The sequence below is a fragment of the Terrapene carolina genome, unplaced genomic scaffold, assembly GCF_002925995.2.
Source record: "Terrapene carolina triunguis isolate 2854851 unplaced genomic scaffold, T_m_triunguis-2.0 Scaffold69, whole genome shotgun sequence".
Classification (NCBI taxonomy): Eukaryota; Metazoa; Chordata; order Testudines; family Emydidae; genus Terrapene; species Terrapene triunguis.
Genome location: NW_020664420.1, coordinates 6,446,533 through 6,470,678, shown reverse-complemented (window position 1 = coordinate 6,470,678; position 24,146 = coordinate 6,446,533). Strand labels below are relative to the sequence as shown.

At 46.7% G+C, this 24,146-nt stretch overlaps 1 protein-coding gene across 1 annotated transcript in view; it reads left to right on the top strand.

The window, feature by feature from the left end:
- The first annotated feature begins 6,548 nt into the window (after nt 1–6,548).
- PSTPIP2 (proline-serine-threonine phosphatase interacting protein 2) overlaps nt 6,549–24,146 on the top strand; it is a 46,971-nt gene continuing 29,373 nt past the window's right edge. Inside the window, exon 1 of the mRNA XM_026649302.2 lies at nt 6,549–6,647. Coding sequence (XP_026505087.1) covers nt 6,615–6,647 — 33 coding nt within the window. The 5' untranslated portion in view covers nt 6,549–6,614. The remainder of the gene's footprint in view (nt 6,648–24,146) is intronic.

Sequence of the window (24,146 nt, the reverse complement as noted above, 5' to 3'; positions counted from 1 at the left end):
TTTGAGCATAAGCTTTCGTGGGCTAAAACCCACTTCATTGGATGCCTAGAATGGAGCATATAGTAAAGAGATATACAGTATATACACACACAGAGAACGTGAAAAGGTGGGAGTTATCCTACCAACTCTAATAGGCTAATTAATTAAAGGAAAAAACTTTTGTAGTGATAATCAAGATAGCTCATTACAAACAGTTTGACAAGCGGTGTGAGAATACTTAACATGGGGAAATAGAGTATTTTTGTTCTTATGGTGGAAAGGCCTTTTCAAAGAGGAAGGAAGACTTTAGGAAGTAACTTTTGCTGCCTTTGCAGGAACTGATCTGGTTTGAAGGTAACAGAAAGGCTTCTTTCTGAAGCTTGTATCATCAGCAGCATAACACTGAGGCCATATAAAGTGTCTTCAAAGTGTTTAACAAACATTAATTAAGTTTTACAATCCTCTTATGAGGTAAGGAAGTATTATCACCTCTGTTTTACTGTTGGGGAACTGAGGCACAGAAAGATTTAAGTATTGTAATGTACTCAAGGCTACACAATTAACCAGTGTCAGAGGCAGGGTTAGAACTCAGAAGTTCCTGGTTTCCAGTTTTATGTTGAATGGAGTAGCCTAATTTCTCTTAAGTCCCTTCATGTATGTTTTCCATGCAGCTTTTGGACTTGACTACGTTTGAGCCACATTTTTGATTCTGTACTTTTGTGCATATCATGCAACTATATAAATCTGTGGAGACATTTCCCACGGGAATCACATGTCCCCAAACACCACCCCATGCTGGTGTTTGCCCTGCAGTGCCCCACCTACACATGCTCCACAGACTGCTCTGCTCTAGAACTACAGAACAGCTGCTCCTTCCTGGTACCTATGTTCCTACCTGTTCCACTGGCTCTGCTAGTTGGGATGGTGCATCAGAGCTGGCAGGTGCTGAGAGACGGAGAGACATGGAGTTCTTTTGGAATAGCTTTGCCCTAATAGAAAAACCTATCTTCAAGGCAATGCCACCCCAGATGCAGGTAAGAATCTTTGGCTGTGTTTGGGGTGGGCGGGGGAAAAGTGTAATGCTCCCTCCACCCCAGCAAAATGAGTGAACTCCAGGGATAGTGATTGATTGATGGTTTTCCAAATGCATTGGTCACCTGTGTCTTGGATGTATCTGAATGATAAAAAGAATGTGCAAAATTAGCCAGTTAGAGACAAGAGTGCCACAAATAGCTACCGGCAGAGGTTCCGGTGGGAGAGTGATTTTGTGGTTATGACACAGGACTTGGAGTTAGGAGATGGGGGTTCTGCTCCTGGCTCTGCCATGTGACCTCAGCCAAATCACTCACCAATTCTCTGCCTCAGTTTCCCCACCTGTTCAGAGGGCGTGATAATACTTATCTACCTCGCAGGGGCAGAGGCAGGTTTTAGGACACATGCAGACCACAGAATCCCACTGCTTTTAGAGACCAAGAAATATCGAGATATATTTCAGCCCCTCTCCTTGTGGAGCCCTGACAGCCTCAACCAATGGGAACTGATCATTTACGATGTTTCTGTGGTTTTCCCTGTAGATCCCCTGTAAGCTACTGAGAGCAAAGGACAACAATGGGCTAATCTCAGCTCAATCACTGACTCCCTCTGTGGCTTTAGTCAAGTCACTTAGCATCTTTGCCTCAGTTTCCCCATATTTAAACCTGTGACATGGATACTTACTTTATCTGCCTGTGACAATTAACTAGCTAATGATTGTATAACTCTAGTCATATATATGCTCAAATTCACCAGAATGCGTCCACATTCTCCGGTACCTAGCAGCCCCACAGCCTCAGTTCATTTGGAGGACAGTCCCTCAACTAACCTTTCTGAGAGCTGGCAATGATGGGCCGTCCCCAGCTTGTAGCTAGGCTCCACGTAGGCTCGGAAGCTGATGATGATTATTATTGTTTTATGGTGGTGCCTAAAGATGGCAATTGAGATCAGGACCCCATTGTGCCCAGCACTGTACATGCGCATAGAGAGAGGCAGACCCCACCCTGGCAAGCTTACAATATGCATAGATAAGACAACTGGACTGGGAGAAAGGAAGTACTTAGACTGTAAGCTCTTTGGGGCAGGAACCATCCTTCTGTTGTGTGTTTGTACAGCGTCTAGCACAATGGGGCTCTGATCCATGCCAGGGGCTCCTAGGCGCTATGGTAACATAACTCAGTAATAATATTGTTATCTCCATTTTACACTGAGAGACTAAGTGACGAGCCCAAGGTCACACAGGATGTCTGTGGCTGAACAGGGAACTGAATCTAGGTCTCCTGAGTCCCAGGCCAGTGCCTTAAGCACAAAACTATCCGTGCCAGGAAGGGTGTTTCTACCCCGTTTGATAAACAATACGTCAGTTAAGTTTTGAGAAGCCCTAAAGGCTTCTCTGGACATGATAAGTACAGAAATCTATTTCAGGTTCTCCTCCTCCTGGCAGCAGAGGGAGCTCTGCCTGTGATCATGGTTCCCAAGAACCATTGGCTTTGTCAATCTGTGTGAAAAATTGTTCTGTGGGCCTAAGGCTGGCTCTGCAAACTCTGCAAGCAGTGAGGCTAAGTCCATGAATGCTCCCAGAGCACCAGTAGATTCTTGGATGGGTGCAAGTGCTCTTTCATTGTACACCCCCAAAGCTTGAGACAACATACGTGGAGAGTCATTATTCCATCGCTCTTGGGACAGGAATTAGGGAACCTCATGAGTTAATAGTTTTCATGCTGTTATTACTGAGCATGGAACGTTATCTCTTCAAACATACTTCATGGTGGGCAGCCTTTTGTTCTCTCAAAGAGGCCAATCATACATCGGCATGTTAAACTGTACATATATCCCTTCTCTAAGGATGCTGCAGACACTCAATCTGTATCAGAGGAGAAAGAAACCCCATTAGGAGGAATTAATCAGATTGGTGCCTGCCATTGTCACATTTAAAAACAGACAAATCTCTATGCATGGAGGACTGACCTGACCCAAAGCTTTCCTTATCTTTACCCTGAATAGAAAGGGAGACTAATGGATTTAATTATCATTCTCAACAGCCCCGCTTCCTGTTCCAGCTCTGAATCACAGGGTTATGTGACATAGAGCAGGAACCGGTTTTATTTTTCTCATCAACAGCAGAGTTATTCTTAGTAACTTGACAGGGCGGATTCATTGAAGCAACAGCCAGGTCTTTCTGCTTTTGTGGGATGTTAATGAACAAATGACATTGCTAATTGTTATGTAGCTACTTAAAGCCTGTAATGAACAACCCGGAGTGCTCATTCCTCCTTCCACATGGTGTTCTCCGCTCCCGCCTCTTCATGCACGTTATTACCAGCGGGTGGCAGCTGAGGCTACTGTTGCCCTCTCCAGGATGGAATGGCAAGCGCTGCTCAAGTATTTATGACTACTATGTCATCTTCAAGTGGCTGGCCCAGAAATCATAAGAAATTACAAGCTCCCTCTCCTCTTCTAGATAGAAGCCTTGGTATTTTGGGGCTGAATGGTGTGATGTCCATCTAGCATTGGGGAAATCTTGGTGGTTTCAGTTTGCATGGGGTCCCCAGCTCCAGCTCACACTCCTTGCTTTTGTGTCCTGCAAAGGACTAGAGATGATCCTTTGATGTTTTCAAGTAGAAGGGCCTATTTCCTCCAAGCTTTCTACTTGGGTTTAGATGGCACCTCACAACAACAACACAGGATGCATATTGACACGCTTTCATTCTGAAGGATCCCAACACACTTTGCAAGCTAAGGTCTGGATGATTCCATGCAGAGGGGACCCCTTACTCACGTGGAAAATATGGATAGCTGCCTTTATAGCAGAATCTTCCCCCATCCTGGGAGCTGGTGGTATACCCTCCAGGGCTGGGGATATGTGCATCATCGCCCCTACTAACCTGCTGTCCTTTGAAAAGTAAATACAGTCTATGCAGCCATATTAAGTAGTTGACATGAACAGTGTTGCCAGGAAGCTGGAAATGGCTAGGGTCCCTGGAGCCAATGCAGCCACATGGGGCCTTTGCACACAATGACGTGGCCTCCAGCAGATTCTCATTTTACCTCTAGATCGTTCCTCATGGGGACAACACTCTCCCGCCGTGGAGTGATTTGGGTTTACCTTCTTAGTTACAGTGTGTAATAAACCACGTAGACAGCTGCACGTCGACATTGCAATGTTAACCCAGGCTCTTACCCAGGCTTTAGCCCAACCCTCCCATCCACACACAAAAACCGTGTACCTGGATTGGGAGGTGCTTTAAACCTGGGCTGATTTTATGGGAGCATAGATTAGAACCCAGGCTCTGCTTCAACTTGGGCGGGAACCTGCCCACTTTGCAGTGTGGATGTAGGGTAAATCACTTCAGTGCTGATAGTCCTCCAATGCCTTACCATGGGGCCTTCTGAATAGTTCTCTCACTGTTGAGTGGGAAAGATTCCTGGAGTGTCTCAGCACAAAGAACCATGGGCTGTAACCTCCAGCAACACATGGGGGAGTGCAGAAACAGTGAGGACACAGTAATGCCGGTAGTACGACTTTGCAGTATGGCTGCTCAGACTCAGGCGAGGTTAAAACTCAGGTGCCAATCGCCCAAGTTAACTTAACCCGAATGAGATCTGGCACCTTCTATTGCCTCTTTGTGGGAAGAAGCATTAGTAACTGACTGACAGCAAATATTACCCTAGGATACGCTGATTTTCTGCAGGTTTTGGTTATCCAGTGGCTGAAAAGCAGCCATGAAACTGACTAATTCTAGGCTGTGTTTGATTAGTCAGATGTCAGTAAATGGACCTGCAGGTTCACGTCAGAAGGTTCTTGCTGGCAGCAGTGCTTATTACTAAAGCAAGGCGTTGGCTCTATGGAAAATAATCAGATGCATGCAGGGAAAGCAGCACTGTCTAGCGATTAGTAGGATAAAGCTTGGGTTCTCATCCTGGCAATGCTCCTAGCTCACTGTGTGACACTAGGGTCAAAGGTCCCCCAGAGATTGCCCTACTGAGAGGGGCTCTGTCCTCCCTTAGGCTCAAAAGTGGGCACTAATTTTGGGTGTCCAACTTGAGACATCATTAAAGAGTCTGATTTTCTGAGGTGATGAGCAATCCTAGGGCGAGGTTTCCGGTCTACTGGAGGTCAGACTAGATGATCACAATGAACCCTCCTGCCTTGGAATCCATTAATGATCTAATCGGAGGGGAAATTCACTCACACCTTGTGGGAATGCTGTACAGCCAGTTGCACTGAACTAATGGTGCCCTCTGCCTGTTGGCACACATGCAATGAAACTGTGCCTACACCCCAGGGATTCTTTAAAGAAACCCTGATTATTTGCTATTTTGGTACTGAGGGGGAGGGATAGCTCAGTGGTTTGAGCATTAGCCTACTAAATCCAGGGTTATGAGTTCACTCTTTGAGGGGGCCATTTAGGGATCTGAGGGGCAAAAAAAAAAAAATCATCTGTCGGGGACAGTACTTGGTCCCACTACTGAAGGCAGCAGACTGGACTCAATAACCTTTGGTCCATTCTAGTTCTATGAGATAGGTATATCTCCATATATTATTTATTTGATGGTGGTTACCAGTGGGCAGTGATTACTGGTGGTGTTTTCCCCTCTTTCTCTTGGTATTTCCATTCTGCCCTTGAGTTACTCCTCACCCTCACCCCCTTGATTCAGCCCTGCAAATAACTGTGTGTGTTACAGATCATTAACTTGGAAAGGCCAAGGCCCATCCAGAACCAGTCGCGGGCACTGAGCAATTGAAAAATCTGACCCCACATCATTCTTGACCATGTTCTTTGCCTCATAATGCTTTACAGCTGCAAAGGGTTGTACATGCATTAGCAATTTAACATATGATTATTATTAATCATACTGCCTAGCTCTTACAGCTATTTTCATCAGTAGCTCTCAGAGCACTTTACAAAGGAGGTCAGTATCATTAATTATCTCCATTTTTAGATGGGGAAACTGAGGCACGGAGATGTCAAGTATCAGGGGGTAGCTGTGTTAGTCTGTATCTACAAAAACAACAAGGAGTCTGGTGGCACCTTAAAGACTAACAGATTTATTTGGGCATAAGCTTTCGTGGGTAAAAAGAGAGTCACTTGCCCGAGGTCACCCTGCAGTCCAGCTGGGATTAGAGTCCTGGTCCCCTAAACCCCAGCCCAGTGCTCACTCCGCTAGGCCACACTGATTTGGGGCAGAGACTTGACCCATGATTTTGTAATCTGCTGCAGTCATTAAGTAGCCTAGGGAGGAAACATCCAGCCAGGTTATTTGCACTTGCTGAGCCCTTCACTCCTAAAGCCCAGACTCTCTCCATTCCTTGCCCTTCTTCCCCAAGAAAAGAGCCACTAAAAAGGAAACAAGCCCAGAAATGCAGGGAGGCAAGTCCTGAAATCCCATGCAAATAATCGCTGGCTTGGCAGGGAGGAGAGGAGAGGAGAAAGCAGGGTGGCTGGTTGCTTGCTTTGGGGTTTAGGACCCAGAGGAGCCAGCGGCAGGCAGCAGGGATTGAGGAGGAACTAAAAAGTTATCAACTCTCGGTGTGGCTGGGGTGGCTCAGACTCTGTGCAGCCTGGGGCGCTGGGGGACTCTGCTGGAGCTCTTCCTGCACCATGAAGGAGACTCTGTTCAAGGGGAACTTCTGGGTGAGAGGGGGAGCCGGCTGGGGCTGGGTGGGAGGTGTTGGGGGGAACAGCTGGCCTGGGGAAAGAGGAGCTGGAATGAAGCCAGCCCCCAATTGGGCTTTTCTGGATTCCCAAGAGCCTTTTTCTCTCTAAGGAGAAGCTTAATTCCCTGGGCTGGAGCTCCCAGCTTTTCTGATCCTGCTTTCCTTCTGCCTTCCCTCAGCTGGAGTAGGCTGGCTTCTGCTCTGGCTCCAGGGCAGCCGCTTTAATGCATGTCATCTTGGAGAACTCTGATGCACAGCAAGAGCGGAGCGCCAGGGTTTATGTGGCTCAGAAAGTAAATCATGTTCATGGTTAACATTGCCTGCCAGGCAGTAACTGCAGCTGGCTGGTCCTCTGTGGCGTTTGGTTCGGGGGTGTTCTTCACTTACTGTTTGTGTGGCTTTTGTTGTGTGCTGTCCTGCAGTGGCTGTGTGGCCCCCCAGAAGTGGCTGCAGTTCTGTGGTGAGCGACACCATCCCTCTGTGTATGCACTTGGGGTGACATTCTGGCCCCACTGAAAACAATGGGAGTTCTGCTGTTAACTTCCCTGGGGCCAGGATTTCAACCCAAGGGGGGGGGCTTGCAGGGTCAAATGCCCCCCCCAGATTGCCCTGCTGGGAGAGAGAGGGGCTCTGTCCTCCTGCCGGCACCCTGGGCCCCTATCCCTGGCAGCTGGTTCAGGCAGGGAGTGGAAGGGGCAGGACCAGCTGCTATATATATTATATATATAGTTATATAGCACTTCTGTGGCCCCGATCCTACAAGCTGCTCCGCAAGCCAGGTCCAGCCGCTCCTGTGAGTGTCTCTCCACTGCAGACAGGATGTAGTCAGTTGGGCTCGGTGCAGGGGTCTGTGTGCATGAAGTAACTTTCTGGGACAGGGTAGATGATGGAAACTGACTTTCTGGTCCCTTGACATAGTCTAATCACAGGGGTAGGAACTAGACACTCTTGTGTTTGATTCTCTGCTCTTACACTGAATTGGTGTGTGTGATCTTTAGGAAAGTCACTTGGGCCTGGATTTCTCCGCTGTCTTTGAGTTCCTTAATTTTTGGGTGCCCAAGTGCTGAGTGGCTACGACTCCAGTGAAAGGCAGTCGGAGCAGTGGGTATGCAGCACCTATGAAAATCCAGGTGCCTGGATCTGGACACCCTAATACTGAGGCACCCAAAATCGGAGGCCACTTCTGAAAATGTCGTCCTTAGCCTTTTGGTGCTGCCATTCCCTAGCTGTAAAATGGGGCTAATGACGCCTCCCCTACCTCACAAGGATGTTCGCCTGACTGAGAAGCACAGAGCAGCCTCCCTGACATCTGTGCAGGGGTCGGCGGGATTAGCTGAATGTGACTGCTGTGGTTTGCAATGTGAGGTGTAAATGCTGAGTGTTGTAATGGGTCTGTTGTCTCGGTCCGCAGCCTGGCACAATCGGCATGCAAATACAAGGTACATATTGGAAAAAAGTATGAAAATAAGCATTGGTTCGTGCCTCGCCTCTGTTTTTCAGCATAAACGACACCCATTTTTATCTTTGCTGTTTTGTAGACGTGCTACAGAACTTCATCTGTAGGGAAGAAGGTCTGTGAGAGCCAGGGCTGTGTGTTTAAAAAATGAACAGAAAAACAACCTCTGAAAACTGTAAATTCAAGGCCCTCCTTACCTCTAGGATTTTAGAAAGGGTGTGTGTGTGGGGTGTGTGTGTGTGTGTGTGTGTGAATGAGCCATCAAGTGCATGTATAGGGAAAGTATTGGAGAGGTTTGAAAAAACCTGCCTCTGAGCAGTTTGCCTGTCTCTGATGTCATTGTGGTCTAAGGGGATGTCTTGACTCAAACTTACTTTGTGGTCGTCTACAGTCAAGTTAGCTAGCTTGAGCGACGGTGGCGGGCCTACCGCAAAATAACCCAGATGGGTTGGATTAGCCACACGGAGCAGCTGCATTCCTTCTGCGTTACTCGCTTGAGCATCAGCAGCACTCAAGCTTCCCCACCACCCCCGTGACAGGCCAGCTACCTCAAGTTTAACGCAGCACCTAACCCAAGCTAGAGATTTGTGTGTGTGGACGGGGGTCAGGTTAGGGGCAGTGCTCAAGTTATACCTTGAGCTAGCGCTGCAGTGGTACAGCTCCTCCCAAATAAGTTCTCAGCAGCAACCTCACCTGGCCTCTCCCTTTCCCCCTGCATTTTCAGAGAAGGGGTCAGGGGTTTTGTGGTTAGCAGCCAAGTGCTGTAGGGCAGTGGTTTTCAAACTGCGGGTTGCGACCCTGTCCTGGGTCGTGGAATGGAAGGACTGGGTTGCAGTGGCTCTGGTCAGCACTGCCGACCGGGCCGTTAAAAGTCCCGTCGGCAGTGCTGCCCCGCTAAGGCAGGCTAGTCCCTAACTGTTCTGACGCCGCTCTGCGCCCCAGAAGCAGCCAGCAGCAGGTCCGGCTCCTAGGTGGGGGGGCCACAGGGCTCCATGCACTGCCCCCTGCCCCGAGCACTGGCTCCACACTCCCATTGGCCAGTTCCCGGCCAATAGGAGCTGGGGGTGGTGGTGCCTGCAGGCGAGAGCCACTTGTGCACCTCCGCCTAGGAGCCGGATCTGCTGCTGGCTGCTTCCAGGGCGCAGCGTGGTCTGCGGTGCCAGGACAGGTGGGAAGCCTGCTTTAGCACCCCCATTGCGCTGCTGACCAGGAGCTGCCGGAGGTAAGCCCCTGTCCCAACCCCACGCCCCAACCCCCTGCCCCAGCTCTGAGCCTGCCCCAAACCCGGAGTCCCATCCTGCACCCCAAGCCCCTCATCCCTGGCCCCACCCCAGAGCCTGCATCCCTAGCCCCGCATCCCAACCCCCTGCCCCAGCCCAGAGCCCCCCCAAACCTGGAGCCCCCTCCTACACCCCAAACCCCTCATCCCCAGCCCCATCCCAGAGCCTGCACCCCCAGCCCAGACCCCCTCCTGTATCCCAACCCCCAGCCCAGAGCCCCTCCCACATGAACCCCTCATTCCGGCCCCACCCCGCAGCCCTCACCCCTGCACCCCAACCCTCTGCCCCAGCCTTGAGCCCCTCATCCCCAGCTCTGTTGGGTTACGGGCATCAACAATTTTTGTCAACTGGGTCACCAGAAAAAAAGTTTGGAAACCACTGCTGTAGGAGTGTGTGTGTGTCTCTCATGAGTAATCTTTTGTTTCTTGGAGAAGATCTGTTGCAGTTCAGTTAGGAAGTATCCTAAATGAATAAACCTAATCAATGGAGCTGGTGGGAGCTAGGACTATAACAGGGTTTAAAAGAGAACTGGATAAATTCATGGTGGTTAAGTCCATTAATGGCTATTAGCCAGGATGGGTAAGGAATGGTGTCCCTAGCCTCTGTTTGTCAGAGGGTGGAGATGGACGGCAGGAGAGAGATCACTTGATCAACCTGTTAGGTTCACTCCCTCTGGGGTACCTGGCATCGGCCACTGTCGGTAGACAGGATACTGGGCTAGATGGACCTTTGGTCTGACCCATTACGGCCGTTCTTATGGGAAAGAGAAATAAATTTTGTGAAATCTTTTGAAAGGAATGAAAAGAATTAATTTCATTTGAAATTTCCAGTCAGTTTTTTAAATGAAAATTTCTTGTATTTTCAGGTTTTGAAACAAAGCTTTTTGAAATTTTCAAATACTTTAAAAAACAAAAACAAAAAAACCAACAAAAAAACCCCAACAATTAAAAATTTCTTTTGTCAGCAGGGCAAAAACACCTTTTCCCCGCCCTTCTACTAGAATGACGGAGGGCGGGGTATAAAAAGTGAGTATTCTTCCCCCCACCAAAACAAAACCTTCCCCCAAAATTTCAAAACTGTTTGTTTCTATTTTTTTTTTTTTTTTTTAAAATACACACACCTAATTTTGGTTTGAATTTTGTTTTGTTTATTTGTGTGGTCAAAAAGATAATTTTCCTTGTGGGGGGGGAAAAAGTTCAACATCAAATTTTTGATCGGTTCGACTAGCCCACACATGTCAAAATAAAAGACTATAGAATCCCTTATGGCGCATGAGCCTTGTTCATTTGTGAATCATGCAGGGCCTGATCCGGTCAGCACTTATGTCTGTGAGTTAGTCAGACCATGTGGGTGGTACCATGGAATTCAGTGGCACTATTCACACGAGTAAAGTTACCCTCTGGCTACGTCTACAGTGGCGCAGCTGCAGTGTTTCAGTGTACACACTCACTGTAGTGACGGGAGTGGTTCTCTCATTCCTGTCATTAATCCACCTCCCTGGGAGGTGGTAGCTAGGTCGACAGAAGAATTCTTCTATCGACCTCGTGCTGTCTATACTGGGGGTTAGGTTGGCATAGCTCAGGGGTGGCCAACCTGAGCCTGAGAAGGAGCCAGAATTTACCCATGTACATTGCCAAAGAGCCACAGTAATATGTCAGCAGCCCCCCATCAGCTCCCGCACCCACTCCCAATACCTCTCACCCACCGGCAGCCCTGCCAATCAGCGCCTCCCCCTCTCTCCCCGCACCTCCCGATCAGCTGTTTTGTGGCGTGCAGGAGGTTCTGGAGGGGGAGGAGTGAGGGCATGGCAGGCTCAGGGGAGGGGGCGGGAAGGGGTGGAGTAGAGGCAGGGCCTGTGGCAAAACCAGGGGTTGAGCAGTGAGCACCCCCCCGGCACATTAGAAAATTGGCACCTGTAGCTCCAGCCCCGGAGTCGGTGCCTATACAAGGAGCCGCATATTAACTTCATGAAGAGCCACAGGTTGGCCACCCCTGGCATGGCTAGAACTCTCAGGGGTGTGGATTTTTCACACCGTTGAGAGATGCAGCTTTGCCGATGTCAGTTTTCAGTGTAGACCGGCCCTCAGTCATATGTGTAGACAGGATCGGGCCCTGATTTGATTCGCATTAGTACTTGCGATTATTAGTCCATTCCACCCTCCTTCATCCCCCTCCTTTTTCAAAATGTTCCAGTATATTGCTGACCCCTTTCAGCCTGGTGGGAAGTTTTATTGTGGGTTCTGGACACCTGAATGTCCAGGCTTGTAGTGGACATGCAGCTAGATTCTTAATCCTGCTATTTATGGCACTTTACGAACAGGCCGGAAGAGATGGCTTCTACCCCAGGATGCTTACAGTCTAATATGCGGAGGGTGGTGGAGGGGGGGTTGTTGATGTTTTTGGGTTTGGTTTGGCTTTTTAACTATTTCTATATTTAGGAAGTTTTCACAGGTGTGCATATCCTAGCCATGTAAATATCAGAGCCAATACAGTAATCATTACAACAGTGAGCTTTTGTGTAGAGAAACATTATACAGGACTATAATCACTGGATCTCTTTATTTGACAGGGTGTTAGCAGGCTACACAGTGAGCATCTTTACACTGCCCAGGACGTGTCATTTCTAGTGATTTGATTAAATTGAGTGAAATCTCTGACGTATTTAACAAGCCAGGCACATCTCTCAACTGTTAATATTCAAACTAATCAGACGGGTGTGCTGGTTTTTTTTTTTTTTTGCCGGTGGATGTACGTGGCTTGAGTATTGAATAAATAGTAACCAAATATCTAAGTATCTATTTGTCCTCTGTCTGTTTTGCAGGGTACGTAATTGGTGCATTAATTTTTCAGTGACAGCCACCTTTGTTTGAACCATTCCTCTAGAGTTGGACTATTTTTCTTTTTCCAACCGGAGGCTATCAGAAGCTTATCAGCTACTAGCAGATAAGAGATTAATTCCTCATTTCCTTGTGTGTGACCGTTTCTGGTGGGAAGCCCCAGTAGATTGCCAAAGGATCATTTGGTAATTAATATCCAATAATTTGTGATAGCTGGTTATAAATTGCATTCAGTACCCCCTAATGACTGCAGATGTCCACCATATATGTATAAAATCTCCTCATTTCCCCAACATTTATCCCCCTAATTTGCCGTTTTTCATTTGGCAAAACTCTCAGCATCGTAAAGATGACAGGGTTGAGCTGAGGATTAAAGGGTTACAGTGCATTATTATTTATTTGGATTTGTGTTGTGGTAGTACCTAGAAGCGTCATTCAAGGATCAGGGCCCCTTTGTGCTAGGCTCACAGGGTGAAAAGACAGTCTGTGCCCCAAAGAGCTTATGATCTAAGTACTAACGACTGTTGATTGGCCAGGACTGCTTGGTGGGGGTGCAGATGGGTTGGGGAGGGGAATGAGTGATGGAAGGAGAAGCCAACAAAGTAAGTTTAAAGGGGGATTTGGTTTTCGGTTCTCCCGACTTGGCTTCAGCAGGGTATCTGTGTATCGTTGCTGTGCTAGCTGTTGCATGCAGCGATAGAGCTCCAACTTCCTCCTTTTAATTTTTTCCTCTTTGTTTACTGAAAAAAGCAAGAGGAAGAAGAGCTTTTCTCCACTAAGCCTACTGACCATTGTTGTGTGAGCGATGAGGATGATACCATGGGAGAGTAAGAACTTCTCTGTCAGGCTGTGTCTGCACTGGGAAACTTGGTAGCTATACTTCTCCACCGGTGTTAGCAAGGGTGGACTCTGTAGGGTAGACCAGCATCATGGCTGGTGGGTAGGAAAGGGTTAACTGGGCGTAGGCAACACATTGGCTAAAAACAACAAAACCAAAGTCTGAGTCCTGTTCCTACTGGAGTTGCATTGATGGTAAATTATGACTACAGAGTTTCTTAGTTCAGACCAGTCTGAACCATCACCGCTGAATGACAGCAGGTACAGCTGTGGATGCTGACTGTCCAAAGCCACATTCGGATTGGCTGGTGGGGGCCTTCTTGATGTCACAGGTGTTCACCAATTTCCAGCTGTACTCAGCTAGGACCTTCTGGTTGATTTATTCAAAAAGTCCCTATGACCGTTGTGGTAAAGGAAGAAAATGTTATGATGCTTCACTGATAAAGAACAGAAGGACAGTGAATCCTTCAAAGTCACTGTACCTTGTTAACCAAGCTAACCAACTTCCAGTTGATTTTGATCTGAACTGCTTATTTTGTATCCCCATCTGTCTGCACTGATACTCTGGCGTGACATTAGAATTCAAAGAGCTGCCATAGTAAGTTATTTATGTATTGTTTTCATCTGAAAAATAGCAGCTAGAGGTGTCAGATTAGGTGGATACTATAAATTTACTAGTAAACACAGTTCAGATCATGCAACCATCCCTTGTTACCTGGCCCCACAGTCCCATCCTGTTTCCAGTCTCATCGACTTGCTCCCCTGTCCATATGCTTTTCTTCTCTTCCCTTTGTTCTTCATGCTTTTTTCTTCACCTCTGTTCTCACAACTTTTCTCCAAGTATTGTCACTGTAGCTTATAAGCAAACATTTTAAGAGTGCAGCTCCTTCAAGATGCATGAATAACAAACCAACTTGAAAGATGCTGGCTAAGTGCGTGTGATGTGCCCTTCTTGTGGCTAACTTATAGAGGATAAGAGTCTACTACTGCTACCAGCTAATGAAGGCACTCCTTTAGGTCCAGTGGTAGAGGCCTGTGCTTTGAGGGTGAATGTTTCAGGCTTGCTCCTTGCTGGTGGACTTGTGGAGGGGATTGTTGCAAAACCAACCACATGATGTTATTTTCATTACCCTTCACTCCCACCTTGTTTATCACTTGTCCTGTTAGGTCTAAACTTAGCTTGTAAACTTTATAGGGCAGAGTGGTCTTTTGTCTCTAAAGCGCCATATTCACCACAGGCATTGTAGACATAAGCTGTGTCAGAAATTCTTAGTTATGCTCGTCACTGAGTGACACTCCAAGTCCAGAAGCAAAAGATCAGTTATTAATGCAAAGCTGCCTCTACAAATGGAACATAAATGGAAAAGAAACCTGCTGAAGACAATTTTTTCCCCATCCTTCTATTTCCTGTGGGCCTTTCCTGAAGCAATTGTTGCCAGTTGAGCAAGCAAAGTTTTTGCAACTTGTCATTTTCATCTCATATTGTTAGGCCTGTTCTTTTATTTATTTTTTTATCACTTCCTGAATTTCTGTGCCTGCTTCTTCCCACACCAGTTTCTCTCCCCCCACACCCTGAATATTTTAGGTAATTTGGCAGGCAAAACCCTTGGCTCCTAACTGGACATTAATTATTGACTTGGGTGCCTGTAGATCAAACCAGCAATAAGAACAATGATTAAATTGCTATAAAACAGACAAAGGAGGACATATTGGAATGCAATCCTGAACCTTGAAAGCCAGGTTTTCATCCTCTTGCTTTGCATGTATGGAAAAATGCTTTAGAAGGAGATGTTTTCAAATGTGCATAAGTGACTTAGGCTAGGTCTACACTATGGGGGGGGGAGGGTCGACCTAAGATACGCAACTTCAGCTATGTGAATAGCATAGCTGAAGTTGCGTATTTTAGGTCGACTTACCTGGCTGTGAGTATGGCGGCGAGTCGACCGCTGCCGCACCGCCGTCGACTCCGCTTCCGCCTCTTGCCGCGGTGGATTTCCGGAGTCGACGGCAGAGCGATCAGGGATCGATTTTTATCGCGTCTTCACTAGATGCGATAAGTCGATCCCCAATAGATCGATTGCTACCCGCCGATCCGGCGGGTAGTGAAGACATGGCCTTAGGAGTCTAACTTTCCAAACAGCTCTGTACACGTGGAATATAGCAGACCTGGATGCTAGGTGCCCTCCAGTCATATTGGTAAATGGCTCCTTGCTGCTTGGAGCCCTTAGTGTGTGTGTTTTTTTTTTTTTTTTTAACTGGCTGAAATGTTAGTTTCCATTCGTTTGGAATCCTGTGCATCTTTTGCAGAATCTGGAAACAGCTGCTGCTGCTTTGTCACCTTGAAATTGTTTGTTTAGAGTTTCAGTGGATAACTCTGTAAAGCATTTCTGGGTTTCTGTTAATAGCTCTAGCAGAGAGCGAGGAAGGGTGGTTGAGAGGTGAGAACTGAACGTGTGCTATATTAAGGCTCCCTATATAGATTATACAAGATTTTGTGAAAAAAAAAAAAAACATTTCCCATCACATGCTTGTTAGTTTACTTAGGAATTCAGGTCTTATCTGCCCTGGAAGACTTACTGCTGGGAAACTAGTAAAATTGTTTCAAACCAAGGGGCCGAGGGTGAAATCCTGGCTCTATTGAACTCGATGACAAATGACCCATTGGCTTGAATGGGGTAGGGTTTCACCTTGAGTTGAATTATTGAAGGTGGAAGGGATCGAGGGTGAAATCCTGGCTCTATTGAACTCGATGACAAATGACCCATTGGCTTGAATGGGGTAGGGTTTCACCTTGAGTTGAATTATTGAAGGTGGAAGGGATTTATAGTCATGCTTTTTAAAACTGATTTTCACACCCATTAAATTCCAGTGCATAATAAACACAAGGGAGAAAGAACATCATTGTTAAAGATGTACCACCTCTGCCCCTTATTAAGGTGCCGGAGCTCCCAGTACTTATCTCTGAGAGTCCCAGAGGTCCTTTAGTAGAACTTAGTTTAAAGGACTAAACTAGGTCCTTTAGCAGAACAAGGAAGACCAGACTTGACTTCCCTGATAGTTGTAAAGTTTACAAATAACCAAAAAATTCTCCTGTGGGGCCCCCCCCCCCAAACAACAAAAAGCCATTCAGGGTTCCTTCATTCATTGATAGCCCCCTTCATCCACAAATCCACCTCCTCTTCCGTCTTCCTGTTCCTCCTTGAAACTCTCCTTTGCTGTGACACCTTCCAAAACTTGACTGGTTTTTTTTGAGTCATATCAGCACTGTATTTAATTTTTTTTTAAAAAGCAACATTTGTACAGGAATCAGTCATTGATCACACAGTAATTACAAGAATGGCTGTCATGAGTTAATAGGAAAAAACTAAACATAGGCCAAGCTGCTTTTAAAGTTTACATTGTTAGGCAGCTGGTGGGCTGAGACCACTGCCTGTAGCTTTGTCTCATGGTTTCCTTGTGCTCCCCATCTCTCTCTCTCGTCTTAGGGTTTGTCTATGTGCAGACCTGCACTGGTTAAGTTAAAATAGTGAAATCAGTGCAAATCCCGCTGGGGCCTCTCTTAGTTCAATTGAGTGGCTGGCTTTGGTTTAATTGAAACTGGTTCATAACTAACTTCAGATCAAATGGAAACAACCCCACTCTTATAATGGAACAGGAGTGTCCTGCCCAGGGATTTGCACCAGTTTAACTATGCTGGTTTAAATTCACATTTAAGGCTATACTGGCAAAGCCTTATACTTACATGGGGGCAGGGACCATCTTTTTGTTCTGTGTTTGTACCGCACCTAGCACAGTGGGATTATTGCAATAAAAATAATAAGAATCATAAATAATGAGGTAAAAAAACAAGACCGAGGCACCCTTTGCATGTAACCTTTAAAATAATCATGAGTGACCATAAGAACGGGCCATACTGGGTCAGACCAATCGTCATCTAGCCCAGTATCCTGTCTTCCGACAGTGGCCAACACCAGGTGCTTCAGAGGAGATGGTACGATGAGATTGCCTACAATGGCATCTGGCCCATCGGCGACAGCCAGTAGCAAAAATCCCCAACCGTGGGAGACAGGACACTAGATGGAGAGGGCTCTGAGTTACTACAGAGAATTATTCCAGGTAGTGGTGGGTCTTGTCCACATGCTCGGGGTCTAACTGATCACCATATTTGGGATCAGGAAGGAATTCCCCCCCCCCCCGGTTAAGATTGGCAGAGACCCTGGGGGGGTTTCGCCTTCTTCTGCAGCATGGGGCATGGGTCATTTGTAGGTTTAAACTAGTGTAAATGATGAATTCTTGTAACTTGGTCTTTAAAACATGATTTGAGGACTTCAGTAACTCAGCCAGAGGTTGGGGTCTATTACAGGAGGGGGTGAGGTTCTGTGGCCTGCGATGTGCAGGAGATCAGACTAGGTGATCATGATGGTCTCTTCTGACCTTAAAGACGATGAGTCTATAACAGAACAAGTAATCATTGAGTGCTCCATCCCCTGTTGTCCACTCCCAGCTTCTGGCAGTGAAGTGTGGAGTCCCTACTCTCTGCCTTGCTCCATTTTATGTGCCCCCCTTTTCACCCACTCTCCTGTTTCTGGTATGTGACTCTTCTTGACTTTGATCCCCTTTGGCTTTTCAGAGGGGTCGGATTCCTGGATCTGAGCCTGACCGTACAGCTTTGATTCTGGGTTGGATACAAAACCAGAGCTTTTTTTTGTTGGTTTTGGTTCAGAAGCAGCCAAACTATCCTGCAAAAGAGCTCAGGAGACTTGAATCCAGTCTGCATCTGAATTCGGACCCCTAGCGCTAACCTAGTCTGCATCTGTCTTGCCTCTCGTTCTAATATCCAGGGTGTTGTAATCCCTCTAAATGGCTCGATTATATTTTTACAACAAACAGAACAGAGTACGGAGTTGGTGATGATTAGGGGGAGGGGTGGGAATGTGTCATAACGAACCATTCAGGAGCTCAGAGGAAAATATTTCTAGCCCTTGTGTCAAATCCTCTTTGAAATGACATACATTATTCATCTGACTTTGCTTCCGCAGATCTCTGTATTCAGCTTGTGAGAAGGGGAATTCTGAGGCTCTCTGCCCCATATAAGGGATGCAGTGGACAGGGCACTGGGCTGAGAACCAGAAGACCTAGGTTCTGTTCCTACCCCTGCCAGCAGCAAACACTCAGCTATCAAATGTATATAACCTGCTGTGGCAAAAATCCTGCAGTCCTGAGCTGAACAGTGCTGGAGAGACAGAAACCAGGCCTGAGTGGGGGACCTTCCCATTTCTTATTTCAGTGTCATGTCTCTGTAACGTGCACTGCTGAGTGGAACTGGTGATAGGTGCTTACTGTTCTGTTTCTGGCATACGTGCAGAGAAGTCCGATAAAAACATAAATCACTCTTGCTGGAAGGTTGCAACATAACACTGTTTGAAAATCCAGATCAAAAACAGACCATAACCCAAACCAGAGAGAGACAAAGCAGGCTACTCCCTAAGGCAGAGAGACACAGCTCACCGCACTGTTTTAGGCTAGCTCTTTCCAGACTGCCTTTGATTGTGTGCTTTCCTACGGAGCCCCCCTAACTGGGAAGCAGGACCAGTAAACCCCTTACTAATTAAGGTGACAGCCTACAATTCCAACATAGTTTTCAAATACACCACCCCTCCATTGCGACTCTAGTCACTCAAAGGAGAGTTCTGGAGACCCTCTGTGTCCCAGCCTTGAGGAAGATATTGCAGTCCTTAAAAACAGTGGACTGTTATATTTCCAGTGGGTTAGAAATTCTAGCTCCACTGCATTCTGGCCCCACTAGTGGAACCCATATTGCTTTCAGTGAACTCTGCACCGAGCACAAACTCGCAAAACCTCTATCTGCAAAGCCAGAGATGACTTGACCTTATTTAAGTGCAAACAAGTTCAGCACTGAATGAGCTCATGCTCTACAGAGAAACACAATTTCTGTGTAACTTGGTGAACACCTACGGAGCTGGGCCTGGAACTGGGATCCTTTCAGCTATACCCTCCCCCAACCTCTACTATTTGAGAACTCCTCTATAGCAGGTCCCATACCCTCATTGTGGGCTAGCCAGCCACTGGAGGGCTAGCCAGCCCTCATAAACCTAGTACAGGGGTGGCCAACCTGTGGCTCCGGAGCCACGTGCGACTCTTCAGAAGTTAATATGCGGCTCCTTGTATAGGCACCGACTCCGGGGCTGGAGCTACAGGCGCCAACTTTCCAATGTGCCGGGGGGTGCTCACTGCTCAACCCCTGGCTCTGCCACAGGCCCTGCCCCCACTCCACCCTTTCCTGCCCCCTCCCCGAGCCTGCCATGCCCTCGCTCCCCCACCCCCAGAGCCTCCTGCATGCCACAAAACAGCTGAAGGGGGGAGGGGGAGGTGCTGATCGGCGGGGCTGCCGGTGGGCGGGAGGCGCTGGGAGCGGGTGAGGGGGAGCTGGTGGGGGGCTGCTGATGTACGGGCGGGAGGTGCTGGGAACGGGGGGAAGGCTGATGGGGGGCTGCTGATGTACTACTGCGGTTCTTTGGCAATGTACATTGGTAAATTCTGGCTCCTTCTCAGGCTCAGGTTGGCCACCCCTGACCTAGTACGTTACAATAGGACCACACTTCAGGCGTGCGGTCTTTCAGTCCAAGAAGCAGTGACTGGTTTTACTTTTCTTACTCCTACCACAAGGGATGTGACTTAAACAGAAACGGCTTACGCAAATGCCAGGTCATCATGAAATAGGAAGCACTCACTAGTGGGGCTGGCTGCTGTCACACAGGCCTGCAATGACACTTGCATGTGAATCAGAGATGTGGGCAACTGGTTTTGCCAGATTTAGAATTCACTTGAAAATCAGTCTCTCTGGGGTCAGAACGGCACTTTGGAGCTTGTGGGGGTCAAGCTTTTGTGTTTGGCACAAGGCAAGTTCTGGGCTGCTGCAGTTTTTGAATGTATCTTATTTCCCTGGAATTCTAGCAGCACAGCAACGTTCAAACAAGAATCTTTGTTTGCGTAATACAGGCTTCTCTTTTGTTAGATGTTTTTAAAAAATGTAGCCTGCCCTTGGAAAGTAGCGTCTTTACATGAAGTGTGTACGGGGAGGGGGGGGGGGGGAATGAGGAATGTTTTTATGACATCCCAACCCCACTCCTGCTTCCCTGGTTCTCACATCTCTGAATCAGATACCCACCCTGGGTTGCCGTCCCCAATTAGTTACATCAGTGTAAACCCTGAGCGACTTGGGAGTCAACCGTTGCCGGGGGTTGACATGGATGTAAACTGAGGCCAGATTTTTATCCGAGTCCATCACTGGCCTGTAATTAGAATGTGCCTGGCCATACTCTGCATACCCTCTCTCTTACCTAGCAGGATACTTGAAGATGAATACACCAGAGGCTGACACGCTGCCTCTGCAGGTAACTATTATACAGACTGTAGGCAACCGCTAGACTTCCACAGGCACTCAGCAAAGCTGCATCCTCATTGAGCTTCTTAGCAAGTTCATAAGGAAATATTTAAAAAAAAGCAACAACCCTTTTTGTAAACAAGTCAAAAATGACAGGAAATATCTCTCTATAATCTCCCTGTGGCTATGGATTGCCGCTGCTAAGCAGCCAACCACAGATAGTAATGTTTCCATGTTCTTCAAACTGCTTCTGAGCATGTTGTCGCAGTGAAAGCCTGTCTAGATGGTTTTCTAATGCATGTCCTTTTCCGGCAGCCAGCCTTTGGTGGTCATTGAGTTTGGTGCTTAGAATTCTGTGTTGGTATGGTTAAAAAGCTGGCAGTGCTACTCCTGTGTGGCTGTGTTCTTGTTAATAAGTACATCTTCTCCGTGGAAAGTCCTTTGGTTATTGGCCAATTGATTTAAAAATCTTGCCGTAGCAAATCCTTCTCTGCAGAGGAGATTTTACACAACAGGAGAGCTCAACCCATGGGGCTCCGAAAAGCGATTGCCCAGATCCCCGAACAGGAGAGGCAAATGGAGCTCGGATGCAGATGATGAGGATTCCTGAGCTCGCTGGCATTAACGAGGCCAGTAGCAGCAGTATCATAGCGTTAGCTGAATAACGCCACTGGAAGCCGACAGTTACTCTGGATTTACCCCAGCGTAACCGGACTTTTATCTGACTGCCCCCAGTGGCAGTGTAATCAGGGTATGCTGGTCATATCTTGCAATCTTCTTACAGGAGGTTACCATCTCAATTGTCACGGCATTCCAGTTGCCTTCAGTATGTAGCATAGACCTTATGATGTGCCAGTGAAAGTGTTTCCAGCCTTAAGTTTTGGTCAGCACACACAGCATGTCCCTTACATGCCTGAGTCCATCCCAAGACATCAGGAGGAATTTGGCTTCACTAACCTTTGATTAGAACCCAAACTCATCCAGGTCTTGCATGAAACCATCAATTGTGATGTTTTATTAGTGTGTAGTGGCAATAATGGCTCCTGATGCAGGGCCTTTAAGTTCTGTATCTCAAATCGAGTATCTGTTATAACCTTTGAGTCCCCTTGGGCTAACTGCTAGCACAAACAGCCTCTCAAGATGAAAAGGGAAGGTGTATGGATTTGTGTTTGTGGGCACACTGGGCCTTTCCTTAGAACTAATTGTGGGCATGTTGATCTGGATCGTTGTGATGGGTTGTATGTATCTAGTGGGGTCTGTCCTGTGTCCAGTACCATTCAATATTTTCATTAACGACTTGGATAATGGAGTGGAGAGTACGCTTATAATATTTGCAGATGACACCCAGCTGAGAGGAGTTGCAAGCACTTTGGAGGACAGGATTGGAATTCAAAATGACCTCAACAAATTAGAGAATTGGTCTGAAATCAGCCAGATGAAATTTAATAAAGATAAATGAGAAGTACTACACTTAGAAAGGAAAAATCAAATGCACAGCGACAAATGAGGAATAACTGGCTAGTTGGCAGTTCTGCTGAAAAGGATCGGGGGCTATAGTGGATCACAAATTGACTATGAGTCAACAGTGTGATGCAGTAGCAAAAAAAAGCTAATATCATGTTGGGGTGTACTAACAGGAGTGTCATATGTAGGACACAGTAGGTGATTGTTCCCCTGTACTCGGCACTGGTAAGGGCTCAGCTGTGTCCCGTTGTGGGCACCACACTTTAGGAAAGATGAGGACAAATTGGAGAGAGTTCAGAGGAGAGCAACAAAAATGATAAAAGGTTTAGCAAACCTGACTGTGACATCCTGCTGGTACGCAGGAGTGGGATAAAAGGCTGAAGAGAAGAACTTATTCCCAAATGAAGCTGCAGACCACAATCCCTCTTTTTAAAAAAAACAACAACGTTTTCAATTTTTAAATAACGGTCGTTGTGAAAAAATATTGTTGTGTATTTGGTTGTCGTGGTAATAGAACCTTATGTTGCTATGGCAACTGAGTTAGATTATTAGGGGATAACCCAGCCAGCTTGGCTGGCTGTTGGTTAGTTCTGTGTGTGGAAATAAATGGCTGCTACAAGGTTTACAGCTCTCTGTGTCTCCAGTGATTCTTCCTAAAACTGTTGCCCCCAAGGATATAACAAATATATTTTTGTGAATGTTAATGTGTTTTTAATGTCGTGCTTTTGCTATTTTTCTGTTCCTGCCTGACATTCTACTGAAATCTATTTAGACACACCACACAGTTTTACCGCCAAACAGTTCCAATGAAATCCGCCCTGACTTTGCGACTTTGAGTGTCTGTGATGGAAGCTGGAGTGATCACTTGCAGAAGTGGTGACTCATCACAACTGGAAGTTCCCCTTTTGAGTTTGGAGGTTTTTAAGAACAGATTAAACAATGATGGAAATTCCACTATGGCCCCTGGAAGTCCATTCCAATGCTTAAACTATCCTTATAATTCAAGTTTTTCCTAATATCTAACCTAAAACTCCCCTGTTGCAGATTAAGCCCATTATTTCTTCTCCTATCTTCAGTGGACTTGGAGGACAATTGATCACCATCCCATTTATAACAGCCCTTAACATATTTGAAGAGTCTTCTCAGGTCTACCCTCAGTCTTCTTTCCTCAGGACTACACATGCCCAGTTTTTTTTAACCTTTCCTCATTGGTCAGTGGGACAGAATACACCCCTGTATTCACACCCTACACCATTGTAATAATCTTTGTACAATGTACGCCTTGGAAGGTATCACCTGAAAGCTCATAATTTGTTGATCAATATTGTCATGGTAAAATGTATGTGGCAACATTGTATGTGAAGTTATAAGATTCCCTGTATAATGTTATTAACACATGTGCCAACCCCCACAGCCCTGCCCAAACTAAGGTTGACAAACAGGTCTGTCCTAAACAACGGAATGTGTACTCTGCTTAACTTGCATGTAAGCAGTAAACGCAGCCATCAAGCAGGAAAGGAAACAAAAAAAGCTCAAACAGGTGAGGAAAAGCCAGCAGGGAATATCCTTCCACATAGACTCTGTCTCCTAGTGCACATCTGGAAATGTTTTCAAGAGGGGGACTGAAACTATAAAAAGGACGGATAAAACACCCCAAGGGACCCCTTCTCTCTCTCTCTCTCTCTCTCTCTCTCTCTCTCTGCCCGTCACATTCACTGCACCTGAAAGGACAAAGAGAGCATTCATTGAACAATATGGGGAGGGGTCCTGACCTACAGGGTTTGGTCAGTAGGACTGCTGAAAGTATGTGGTGAGAAACTTGGCTTGAATCTAACACCGTTTAAGTCAGGTATTAGTAAATGTTTTATCTTTATTTTCCTTGTAACCATTTCTGATTTCTATGCCTCGTTGCTTGTACTCATTTAAAATCAACGTTTTCCAACACAAATCTGTTTCACTGGAAAATTCCCAAACAGCTCCAAGGCGGACTCCCATGGCTTCAGAGAGTGTGGTCTTTTAGGGTGTGAAATGGTGTCTCCAAAAGGCAGTGGTGGAAGCTCTGTCTCTTGGGACAGCTAATGACTGGACAAAGCACAAGACCATGTGCTCGAGAGAGCAAATCTTTAGCGGCAGGGAGATGGGTTGGATAATCTAGTGGGGCGTTGCCATCTCTAACGTCTACGATTTTGAACGCTGA